General features: G+C 47.4%; 1 protein-coding gene across 10 annotated transcripts in view; it reads left to right on the plus strand.

Moving 5' to 3' along the window:
- Positions 1–12347, plus strand: part of LOC135253334 (activated CDC42 kinase 1-like) — a 45604-nt gene that overhangs the window by 23456 nt on the left and 9801 nt on the right. For 4 of the 10 annotated variants that reach the window (XM_064332475.1, XM_064332473.1, XM_064332474.1 and 1 more), the window contains 3 exons: positions 9595–9772; positions 10420–10490; positions 11713–11922. In XM_064332475.1, the coding sequence (XP_064188545.1) occupies positions 9610–9772; positions 10420–10490; positions 11713–11922 (444 nt within the window). In that variant the 5' untranslated portion in view covers positions 9595–9609. Of the gene's footprint in view, positions 1–564; positions 1517–5456; positions 5772–7034; positions 7924–9594; positions 9773–10419; positions 10491–11712; positions 11923–12347 lie in introns of those variants that run through there. The other 6 variants (XM_064332468.1, XM_064332471.1, XM_064332476.1 and 3 more) reach the window with 5 other exon arrangements.

Below are 12347 nucleotides of genomic sequence, written 5' to 3' on the forward strand. Positions count from 1 at the left end.
AGCTGTAACTGAAGGAGGTGGAGGTGGCCAGCAGTCTTCAGTATTCAGAAGCAATTGCAGATGCTACTGTGAATACAGAAACTAAGATGGAGAGGGAGGGAGAGAGTAGAGGGGTGGTAGAGAGAATGTACCTGAACAGGGTTGTTTTCTTCACTACGATTTCTCCAGTCTGCCCACACACATCTCTCAGATGCCAGTGCATTAATGTCCCCCTTGTTTCTTTCCTGAGTAGTAGCAGGAGATGAGCTCTATTTTTAAGGCACTGTATTACAGTCTGTGGTGAGGTGAGGACGGTAAAGGGTCCAAGGAATAAATGGCACACTGCCCTCTGAGAGGATATGGATACATTCTGCTCTCCACAGCAGGCAGAGATCAATATCCCCCGATTCTGCATCTCTGGCAGTGCGAGTGCCTGCGTGTGTGTGTGTGTGTCCGCTGATGCACAGATACGCAGACCTCGCAGCGAGGGGGAGAAATTTTCTTTCTCACACCGCGTGAAGCCGGGGTCCTTCCGACCAAGCGCGCCGCGCCAATCCTCGCTGACATCACCGTCACAGCAGGAAATGGAGCGTGAGAAGACGACGGGGCGCCCGGCAGGAGCTGAGGAGAAAGTCACGCGAGCGGCGAGCGGCGAGCGAACGGGGGCGAGGCGCCTGTAAACAAAGCGCTGTTCGGACAGGAGGTCGACGGCGGGTCTCAGCGATTCGGCAAGCGCGCTCCACACCCCCCCCCCCCCAACCCCCAGCGCGGCGATTGAATTTCTCTGCTCTCCTTGCAAGGTCAGAACTCGACGTTCTGATTGGCCCGTGCGATTCGGACCCAAATGTTTTATCTATTTCTGGGATTGTCCAGCCTGGTTTGGATCCAGAGGAGCTGCACACTCTGATTGCCTGCTTCACTGGTTCATAACTGCATCCTCTGAATGGGAATGTAAAGAGGAAGGGGGATATCATCATCAGCATCACCACCGTCGTCATCTTCATTAAAATCGTCGCCATGGGTGCTCGAACGCAGGCTCCCTCCACCCCATAAGAGACTGGAAGCAGAAGCGCGTGGATCTGTGCAAGCAGAGATAAAGGACGAGGCTCCTGCATCGGCGGAGTGGGCGGGCATTACGTGCAGCTCTGTAGAGGTGCTGTGAGACAGGAGAGAAAGCGAGTTCCGCCCGCCTTGTAACTCCGTCCCGCTTTCCGCCGCCGAGGAGGGCGTTCCGTTCTCTCGGGGGAGGCCATGGCGAACGCGCGGGAGAGAAAACGAGCGGCGTCCGACGCCCAGCCCCGGTGCGGGTCGCGTGACGGCCTCGCCAGGCGGATGCTTTACCGCGCAGCGGAAATGAAACGCAGGGCGGAACGCAGCCTGAATTAAAGAAGCCCTTTTTCTCCGAGGCTGGGAGAAAGCCTCCTCTTTTCGAAAGCGGGAACGAGGACCGGGTCCAGGGGGAGGGAAGGAGAGGGGACGCAGCGTCGACATGGAGGGCACCTCCGAATACCAGCGCCTCCCAGACGAGGGGGATGAGGTAAAGGGGGCGCTTTATTCGGCACGCTTTATTGGCTTAGCGGATTGCCACTCACACTCTGGCTCCGGAATAGCTAACGTGGAAGTCTCAGAGCTGTGTATGTCACAGGGAATGCATGCGTGTGATTTAGTGTCAGGTTAATCTCCGTGGTGTGTGTTAGGGATGGAAAGCAGGGCAGTTGTGGTATTTTTTCCTCTAGCTGTATTTATGTGATTCGGTTGGGTGGTTCTGCTGATGAAATAGCCCCGCCTTCTCCCTCGCCAGCTTTTAGCCTAATAGGGCACGCGTCACTTGAAATGCTCCGTGTCCCCGCGTAACTGCGATCACGGTATGCGTGCGGGTCGCTCAAGGAAGCGGAACCCACAGCCGACGGGATAGCGACCTTCACCCTGTCTGGAGGGAACAAAGCTCATCGACCCGTCGCTTGTTAGATACGCCACCTCACCCCCGTACAGCACGACCCAGGAATGGTCTGCCTCAGGCCTAGTTCCACTGTAACATTGGGGGGAAAAAATAAATAAGAGAGTGCATTGTGTCAAAATCGTCAGGCCGAAACAACAACTAAGGCCATAAGCAAGCATGTATTTTGCCATAGACACCGTGGTATTTCTCATTCAGCATAGCTTGTTGCATTATTGTTTGGCTTGGTCATGATGAGAGGAACAGAGCTGTTATGTTTAGCTGGGGAATTCTAATGGTATGGGTCTAGGGACATCTTGTGGCAGGTGGGATGCACTGCGCCCGAACTGACCAGATTTAACAGCTGACCACTAAAGCCACAGAGAATTAACTTAAATGAGGCAGTAGAAGACTTGCCGTCTCAGTTTCCCCAGATGTTTTTCACAGCGAGACCCCAGCTGAGATACGGTCACAGTTCCTAAGAAAGGGTCAGCTGGCGTGAAGTGAGCTGTGCACCGCTCAGTCCAGAACATTCTGCTGAGCACCTGCATGTTTTGGCAGTAGAGGCAGCAGAGAGGCTTCCATTTGTACCGCATCCAATGCAAGGCTTTAGTGAGAGAAGCGAGCTCTTCCTATATAAGACAACCTGCCCAGGACTGAACATTCTCAAAGGCTCTGAAACACTTTGAAGACAATACAGTGTGAGTCGTCGGCTCTGGCTTACATAAAGCTTTAAACACTTAAAAAGTTTTATTCCAGAAAAGGTTCTAAATGAGGGGTGAACACTCACCCAGGGGCGTCGTAGTGTGGGGGGGGGGGGGGTGGGGGGGGGGGGGGAGGGGGGTGGGACTGACTACCCAGGCCCCGAATGGGGGAAGGGCCCTCAGAAAGCCTGGAGTGAAAAGTTTGTTTTTGTTTGCTATTTTTTATTTCTAAGTAATTATTATGTCACAACTAAATTAAAATTGGCTGAATAGATCGGTTGATAAACTGAACTTTGTGTCAAAAATAGTGGAGGCTCTCTGAGGCCCCTCTCACCCCTTACAAAAGGCGCAAAATGGTTTAGCCCGCCCCCTCACTAGGATTCATCTCTAAACGCAGCTAATCGAGCCAAGTGACTGCTGTTGCTGGAGCACCAAGGTGCACTGTGATAGAGCCATGTCTTTCCCCAAGAAAGGGAAATCAGGGTACCGAAAAAGAAAGGAAAGAGAAAGAAAGCAAACTGAGGGAACACAACTGCTAACTAATTTCTTTCAAAAGAAAGGTGAGCACAACTAACAGTTTAAGAATGGTTTAAGCTAATATCAGCAGTACCAGCACAGCCATATTTAGCCCCTTTCCCAGTAAGCTAGCATGACATGTTTGGTATCAACGGATTCATTGCAATCTCAAGATGGCAATGGGCTTCAAAAGACAGTAATGTTAATGCCAGATGATCCACCATCATTTTCAGAGGGTTAAAAGTAGGCCAAGTAAACCAAGAACTGAGGAGGAGAATAATTCCAATTTTAAGATCATGGTGATCAATGAGGCAGAGTCTATAACCGTGAAGTGAGCTGTTCTATTTTTCACTTTTAGATGGTTAAATTATGTTAGAAATAGGCCTACCAGTAGGCTGCAGTTTAATTTTTGGTCTATTCAAACAAGACAATTTCATTTAAAAGATACATATCAGCTTATCTGGTTTTTTTCAGTGTGTTACTGTTACTGGTGCATTCTGGTCAGATTTTATTCTTTTCTTTATAAAAACAAGATTTGATCTTCAAAAAAACTTTTTCAAAAAAGGAGTCTTGGAAAAAAAAGGGGGGTGTCTCTTAATCAAGGTCAATATGGTATAATATAAGCAGGTTAAGAGGCTATGTCAATCATGTATGCACAACTTGCTAACACTGTTTAAGAATGACTCATCAAGATTGATCATATTATCCTAAGCATACCTAACTAGTTAAGTTCTTTTTCAGCTTTCTAAAGTTTTAATTATTTTGCTTTTAGGCCTACATGCTTTTGAACCACTACACTGTGGGCTTGGATACTAAAATAGATGAATTGTACTGAAATTGTACATACTGTAATATATAGGCTAGTATTTATTGGAAAGCTAATTCTTTTTGTCTTCTTGTTTCTGCAAATAAAACATGACTCTTGAAGTCTTGTTCAGTTGTCTTTTATTTTGCAGTATAGTAAGCCTTTTCTCAATGTAGGGATTAGAAAACTAAGATGGTATTTTTTTTAGCTTTGTCTTATACCTTGGGAATGATAAATACTTAAACATGAAGAAAATAATGTTCTCTTAAGCATGATACTCCAAGCAAACCTCATTTAACCATAGTAAAGGTATCACACAGTAATTACAGTATGTTGAGAAAGGAGGGTTGAAATGTGGTGAGATTTCAAACTGTGCAGACTTAAGCACATATCACAGATTATTATTACTTGTTTAAATGTGGTATGAACAGTTCATTAGTGACTACCCTAATAACCACTTCAGATTCATGTGTACAGTTGTTGGCTGAATTATTTGTAAAAAAAAAAATTCAAAGGATGCGTGAGAGACATGGACCAAGAGAGGAAGGGGGCCCACAGAGACTACTTATTTATAGGGCTCAGAATTTTGTGCTACACCTCTGCAGTCACCAAAAGACCTGGATGAACCAAACCCAATTGCGGAAGCATATTTAGAAGAAGTTTCTGACATAATCGTATGACATATCGTTGTACCCTGCTATGGTGCCTGTGTATCTTGACTATATCTTCTCAAAATAAGATGACTGTCGTCCTGATATCAGTACTGTCTCTGTTGGTCCAAATAGCCCTCCACAGACTCTGACAGATGGGGGGAGTGGAATTGGGCAGGCAGCAGGACAGAGGACATGTTCACTGTTCTAATGGACAGAGGGAGAGGGAGGGGCAAAAAGGGGAGGAGGAGAGGGAGGGGCAGGAAGGGGAGGAGGAGGAGAGGAAGGAGCAGGAAAGAGAGGGCTGCAGATGAGTGAAAGCATTCTGAAACTACTGCCCACTGACTGGGAGAAGGATGGGTTGGCTCACCTTTGAGATCCAGAGTGCCTACTGTACCCCACACACACACACACACACACACACACATATTAGTGATATTATATCCTGATAACTATCAGTAGTTCAAGCATTTCAGAGTGTCTGCATTTTAAAGGGGTTTAGGCAACTCCACAGAGAAGTCCCTTTACCTTGTAGCCATTGGTAGCTATGTTTCAATTAGCATTAATTTGAGACCTTTAGATGTCAATTCCCTTGTGCAATATGACTGCATTATGCAAATAAAAATGAAAAAAAAAACACGCACACAGATGCACAGACAAACACACAAATACACGCGCACACACACACACACGCACAAACACACGCATGCACATTACCGAGCACAGTCCTTCATTCTGGCGCTAAACAGCAGGAATAGCCAGCAGCTCTATTTATAGGGGCTCTGTGAATGTGATGGGCAGAGCGAGGGGGCGGAGGGAACGTTGAACTGTCCCGCCCACTGCACACGCTGAGAGGAGAGCAGCTGGTCCGAGAGCGCAAGCGCTCCAAACGGCCGGACGCTTGAGCCGGGACCAGGAGCGCGCTGACGCAGCCGGTCAACATTTCGCCCGCTTTATTACCTCCTTGTGTCTGCTCTTGAGTCGTTATTGGTCTGGAGTCTGGAGCACAGCCAGCAGGTTAGGGAGTGACGTCTTCTTTTCATGGATATTTGGAGCGGCGGCTCGATTTCTGGAAACGGATCGTCAGGGGAGAGTCTCGCCACCCCCCCCATGTGAGGATGCGCCGTTTCCACAAGCTCCGGAAATCGCTTCCTTTCCTCGCGCGTTTTCACGCGTACAGCGTAAGTTACAAACTCGCGGACTCGTCTTCTCCTGCGCGCACACACATACACGCACACGCACAAACGCACAGAAACGTACACTCAAAGACGAGCGCTCGCCAACCACATAAATGCATACGTCCACGTCCTGAATTTGCACTTTTGTCTGCCAAAGTAGCCATACAGTGCATCCACACACCTGTCTCTACCACCAGAGAAGCATACACTCAACAGTCGTGGGAAGGAACTTGGTGTAAAGTGGAAAGATCGCTGTTACTTGTTTAGCGTCTTTGGTTTTGTGTTTGGTGAAGCATCATGGGAGCAGTATCTGGAAGCAGACTGGAACAAGACCAAGCTATCCTCATTAAAAGTGTGTGTTTGGTGGGGGGGGGGGGTGCTGGGGACCTGGGGGCCTGGACAACAATGATACCTCCTATGAGTGCTGACTCGAACATCAGCTAAATGGCCCTGTCCTTTCTCTGCCCTAATTACACTTTAAAGTGCTCCATGAATGCCGTAATGCTGTTATCGTTAAGACTTAATTGCAGGGGTCCTCGCTCTCTAAAGCTGGTTATAGTGCTCTGGCTGTTGGCTCTTACGAGTTTTTTGGGCTTTGGAAATCCCAGGCTTAGTTTTTATTTATTTCATTTCAAAGCCACACGGGCGCACTGTCGCGTCGAATAGCTTCAGCTGAACTGGACTGTGTCGGGCTCTGCGGGGACTGGGAGTGCTCTCTGTTTATTTCCTCCTAAGGGCAGTGCTGAGAATGAGTTCAGACTTAAGGCATGTGTGTGTGTGCGTGTTTGTGTGTGTGCATGTGTGTTTGTGTGTGCGCGTGTGCGTGCGTGTATACACATTTGCGTGCGTGCGTGTGTGTGCGCTTGTCTGCGACATCCCTGTCTGTACATCCTGTTTCCCAGAGGTACCACCATGTCCAGAACAGATTCCCAGGGTCCGGGCCAGCAATCCAGCCCCCGCCCCTGCCTGCATTCTCCACCCCGTGTGACAGTCATCACAAGCCGAGGCTGTGGGTCCTGCTTCCCCCAGGCCCCTCCAAAGCCAATTTTGGATTATATAAATATTTTCGCTTCTTTTTCAGTCCTTGACAGCTTCTCTGGGACGAAGAATTCATGGAAACCTCACATACAGGGTTTCCTCGCTACTTGTTTCTTGTTGTGACAGTTATTTTTGACTGGTCGGTTCTGCGCTCTCCTCTGTTTTGGGCATCCCATCAGTCTGTGCTGTGAGCTGGCATCTGTCACTCGGGCACTTCTGTCTCCATAGGAACCTCGGTGCAAGCTGGTGACCCCATTGGCCGTCTGTTGTTGATCGCTGATGCTGTGGGCAGAGCTGAGCACAGTGTGTGATCTGCACACGCTCAGAGGTGGAAGGGACTCTGTGAAAAACACAGCTAAGTTTCTTAACAAAGATTTTCTCATGACATTCTTTCATGTTCTGTCACTTTTTTGACATCTGGCAGGAAATGAGTGAGAGATTTTGGGGTGGGAGGAAGAGTAGGGACAGAGAGAGAGAGGGACTGGGTGAGATTCATGTGTTTTGGAACAATAGTGGGCAGAGTGAGTGTGTGAGAAAGCGAGTGAGAGAGAGAATATGAATTGAAGCACAGAAGTATAGTTGAGATTCTCAGATGCAGAGATTTGAGTGGTAGTTGAGCCCCGCCCAGCTGAATGACAGGGTCAAGAGTTCAAGTGACAAATTGGAGATGCTTCCTTGGACTGTGTGCCACATTCAGGATGGGTGGAGGTTACTGATCACTACTAATTGTGTGGTGAGTAGTGTGTGTGTGTGCGTTTGTGTGTGTGTGTGTGTGTGTGTGTGTGCTCGTATATGTTCACAGTGGTCTTTACAGACGTGCAGCTGAGTTTTTGCAGAAGTGCATTCCACCTCACTTGTTAGTTCTTTCAGCAGCGGGAAGCGATTCTTTAACCTCTAACTTGACGGCTGGAAGTGGAAGAGAGGGGCAGTCAAGACCCTGCTGACCTCTGACCTCTGCTTGCATCACAGCTGGAATCCGCTTGGATAAAAGGAGGTTCTGTGTCTGTATCTTTAGAGCATGTTTGGGCGGGGGGTGCAGGGTGACTGAACTGACGCCCCTGGTCTCTGCACTGGGCAGGGACACGCTTCCGTTCCGCTGAGACTGAGGTGCGTTGGGGTGAGTTCATAAAGTACCTCAGTTCGGTGTGTTGTGTGTGAGAGCGCTGTGTTCAGCAGTATTACTCTCCCAGTTCTCCTGAGAGACTGAGGAGAGGGTAGCATGGCCATGACTCAGCAAACCACTCCACTTGATTAGAGACCACACTGACTTCTGTAAGACACTTTGTGTGTGTGTGTGTGTGTGTGTGTGTGTGTTTTTATTTGTGTAGTGGGGACTGAAAGTCTGAGGACACTACTAAGTCCTTGTTGCGATTATGATACTCCAATTACACTTCTTATTCAAGAAGACATTACTGAGAACAAGGGGAGCTTATTGGAATGCCATTCTCACTGCAGTCACTGGACCTGTACCCAATCGAACATCTGTGGAAGCAGTTGATGAGGGGAAAAGGCCAAAGATCAAGTAACATCATCTATGGGAAGTGTTGAGAAAGCACTGGGATGAAATGGAAGATGAAGTGTTGCACAAGCTAGTGGAATTAATGCCAAGCAGAGTGAAGGCAGTGATCAAGGCAAAAGGTGGTAACATCAAGTACTATCATTTTTTGAGCTGCAGTAAATGCCTACATACTTTTTAAAACTTATTTGAATATAATGTGTTCATGAATAAGTATAAACAGAGCATCACAATTGCATTGATAAATAATGAAAACAGTCAGTTCTTGGTAGTGTCCTCAGACTTTTGGTCCTCACCATATGTGTGCATGTGTTTGCGTTCAGCCTTTCTCTCGGTGTAAAGGTCCGCTCTCCCCCTCAGAGAGGTCTAATTCCTCTCGCGCACACAGGAGCTCTTACTGTCGGAAGGGAAAGAAAAACAATGGACTTCCTGTCATTGCCCCCACCCCCACCCCCCCAACTGCAGTATGAACCGTGCCTTATGTGAGCTTCTGTCCTACTGGGGTCTACAGCACACGAGTCCACAAATAAAAACAGGAAGACCCTCTTAACTCCATTAGAGACCAAATGACCTTTGTGAGGTGGGGGGGGGGGGGGGGTGAGGGTAGTGGTTTGTAATGGAAAGCAGATGATGTTCCTCATGTTGTGTACAGAATAAGATCAAATAATTAGAGACCATGGGGAACAGAATGGAGGGTGCGTACGTGCGTGCGTACGAGCGAGCGAGCGAGCGAGGGAGGACTTGACCCAAGTGCCTGGATTGGGATCCTCAGTTTTTGTTCAGTTACTGCAATAAATATTAAATAAACAGCTGTGTGCAAAGAACATTCTTTTGTGACCTGGGACTCTGGGGACTTTAGCTGGGGACCTGTTGTGTCTGTAGAACCTCTTAAGTGATCCCCTGAGTGTTGAAATGTGTGCGATTGTTTAATAGCATAAGGGAACAAAGAAAAGATGTCAGCTGTGTTTTCAGTGCTTTTGTTGATACTGCTTTTATTTTGCAGTGAGTCACATGGCTTTAGTAACTGTGTAGTAATTGTTCATTGACTGTCCATATGTCTGTAAAGAATCTTGGCTGTAACAATGATTCAGTAAAGAAGTCTGTCTGTCCGTCCATAGAGAAACATAGGACTAGAATGGATTTATTAAAGGGTTGCACATTGACTGTCTGCCTGTCTGTTTTTCTTTCTTGAGTCTAGCTTGGTTGTAGCGCCTATTCTGTATAAAGGATTGTGTGTGGACTGTCTGTCTCTCTGTCTGTCTGCTTGTACAGAAGCTGGGCAGCAGCATGCAGTCGGACGAGGGAACAGATTGGCTCCTGGAGCTCCTGACGGAGGTTCAGCTGCAGCAGTACCTACTGCGTATCCGTGACGACCTCAACGTCACACGCCTCTCGCACTTTGACTACGTGAAGAGTGAGGACCTGGAGAAGATCGGGATGGGGCGACCAGGTGAGGCCAGGACTGGGGCAGGGTAGGGGGTGTCGGTTCATTTCCTCCTCACGCCCCCACCTCCCACTACACTGTAGAAGCCCTCAGGTGTTCACGAGTTTAACGGCAACATAATACTATGGCTGGGAAGGGTGGGCCCTGTCTGTGTATCTGTTTCTGGATTTTACACCATGAATGGCCCTGTCTGTGTATCTGTTTCTGGATTTCACATCACGGAGGGCCTGTGTATTTCTATCGGATTTTCATGACAAATGCTGCTCATAATAATTTAATTCTTTATTGATTTACATGAAGTGGCATTTTAGATTAATTTCTTGACATTCTCATGAATGATTGCTGAAGGCTGCTTTGGGGCTCTATGGGGAGCATTTAACTACTTTACTGGGGTCTAGTCTATAGATAAACCAGTGTTCGTCTGTTCAGCTAATTCATCGGTGGCCAGAAAACCTGCACACACACCTTCCAGAAATGAGATTTCCGTCCCCTGCCTAATATAGCGGTTATCAAATTGTGAAGTTAATGACAAAATAATTGGCAAGAATATTTTCTGTGTAATATTTCCCTTGTTAAAGCTTGGTGCTCCTAAATCATGGCTAAACCCATCTCTTCACTGGGAGATGATTATTTCCCCTCCTGTATCCTTTCAGGCCAGAGACGGCTGTGGGAGGCAGTCAAGAGAAGGAAAGCTCTGTGCAAGCGCAAGTCCTGGATGAGCAAGGTGCTCTGGGGTCTCCCTGTCTCACACGCGCGCGCACACACACACACACACACACACACACACTTCATTGAGTGTCTGTGGGAAATAATGCAGTATTGGGACAGTTGAAAATCAACAGTCAAGCTTGCCTTCTTCAGTACTGCGCCTTGCTTTGCTCATGTTATGACTGGAATTTTGCTGTAAAGTTGCCATCTAATGTGTGACTGTAGTCTCCAGCTGACATTAAGCTTAGTATTAGCTTAATGCCACACATAGTTTATTGCACCAGTAGGGGGCAGTTTTCCATCAGGATATGGTAACTCTGTAAATCTGTCCAGTTCTGTGATAGGGATGCTGAGCTGTGGATGGGACACTCAGATGTCAGATGAGTCATTAAACCAAGGTCCTGACCTGCTGTAGTCATCAAAGATAGCAAAATGCTATCTGACTGCTATAAGCTACACACTGTTAATGAAGGCATTACGGCACGGCTGGTTTTTCCCCCTTCAGAAACAGCAGTGCATAGTATTACACATTATGTGGAAAAAATGACATTTACACAGATTGTGGAAATGGCCTTGCACAGCTCCAGGGCTGATTGGCAATTCCACATCCAGAGTCAAAATACAGGCTCTGCATTCAGGAACTCCACATCTGCCAGGATTCCGGTGAATCCTGAGGGAAGGAAACAGGCTTATATCCATGACAACCACTCCGGAGCCACAGCCTCGGCTGCAATTAGCTGAGGATCATTGAGAGACCCCTAACCACTAAAGAGTTTTAAGTTGTACTGCAGTCTACCTTCTGTTTCACCACATCCAAGTGAGTCATGAGTCAAGTGAAGTGATGATGTCGTTTTTTAACACCCACACCCTAACACACTTGCGCAAGCAAACACACACACACACACACACACACATACACACGAAGGGAAGGGCTGCAGTAATCTTCCTCCCCAGCTGTGTGCTGTGTTTGTTAGTTCATTCACTTGCTTATTTCATAGCATGCTCGCTGGCTTGCTTTGAGCAAATATAAGGCCCCAGCTCTGAAGCTCAAAAAGTATATCTCAAACCTTATTTCAGTCAAAAGCGAGGAATTCAGTGAACTTGCAGAGGATGTTTTTTGAGGTGCTCTCTTTTCCCTGTGATAAATATGAAAATTACCCATTCATATAGTCATATTGGAGTGCTTTGCAGTTCACACTCCAATCCACTTAATTTTGTCGCAATCGATGTCTTTCCAGGTGTTCAGCGGTAAGAGGCCAGACTCCGAGCTCCAGCCCCAGCCCGTCTCCTCTTTCCGTAAGCCGTCCCCCACCCCGCCCCCCGCTGAGGGCCAGCAGGCCCTCACCTGCCTGATCAGCGACAGGGACCTGACGCTGCTGGAGAAGCTGGGCGATGGTTCCTTCGGCGTGGTCAAGCGCGGTGAGTGGGTGGCGCCCACAGGGAACGTGGTAAGTGAAAACGCACAGGGGGTGGGATCTTGCCTCCTGGGTGGATTATTAATGCTTGTATGAATACTTATTTTGATACTTTTGTCAGTCTTTATGTGTAGCTTGCAGACTGTATGCATCTGATTGGCCAGAGAGGGTTGTTGGACAATGCTATTGTCAAATATGCACAGTCCTACAAATAATGGAACTGCCATTGAAAAGGAGTGTAAATTAGCATACTGCCTATTCACTGCTTCATGACATTTTGAACATGAAGCTACCTCAAAGTGCCTGCAAATCTGCAGATAGTTTGAGCCCTAATTCCTCACACCTAAAACAAATATATATGGATGTTTTTGACAAAACTACATACAAAAAATTGTACGAAATTACTTTAATGTACAGTAAAATAATTCTGCCTTAAGTCATGGGAGCCAGTAGCTAGC

Source organism: Anguilla rostrata, chromosome 4 (genome assembly GCF_018555375.3).
Source record: "Anguilla rostrata isolate EN2019 chromosome 4, ASM1855537v3, whole genome shotgun sequence".
NCBI classification, from domain to species: Eukaryota; Metazoa; Chordata; class Actinopteri; order Anguilliformes; family Anguillidae; genus Anguilla; species Anguilla rostrata.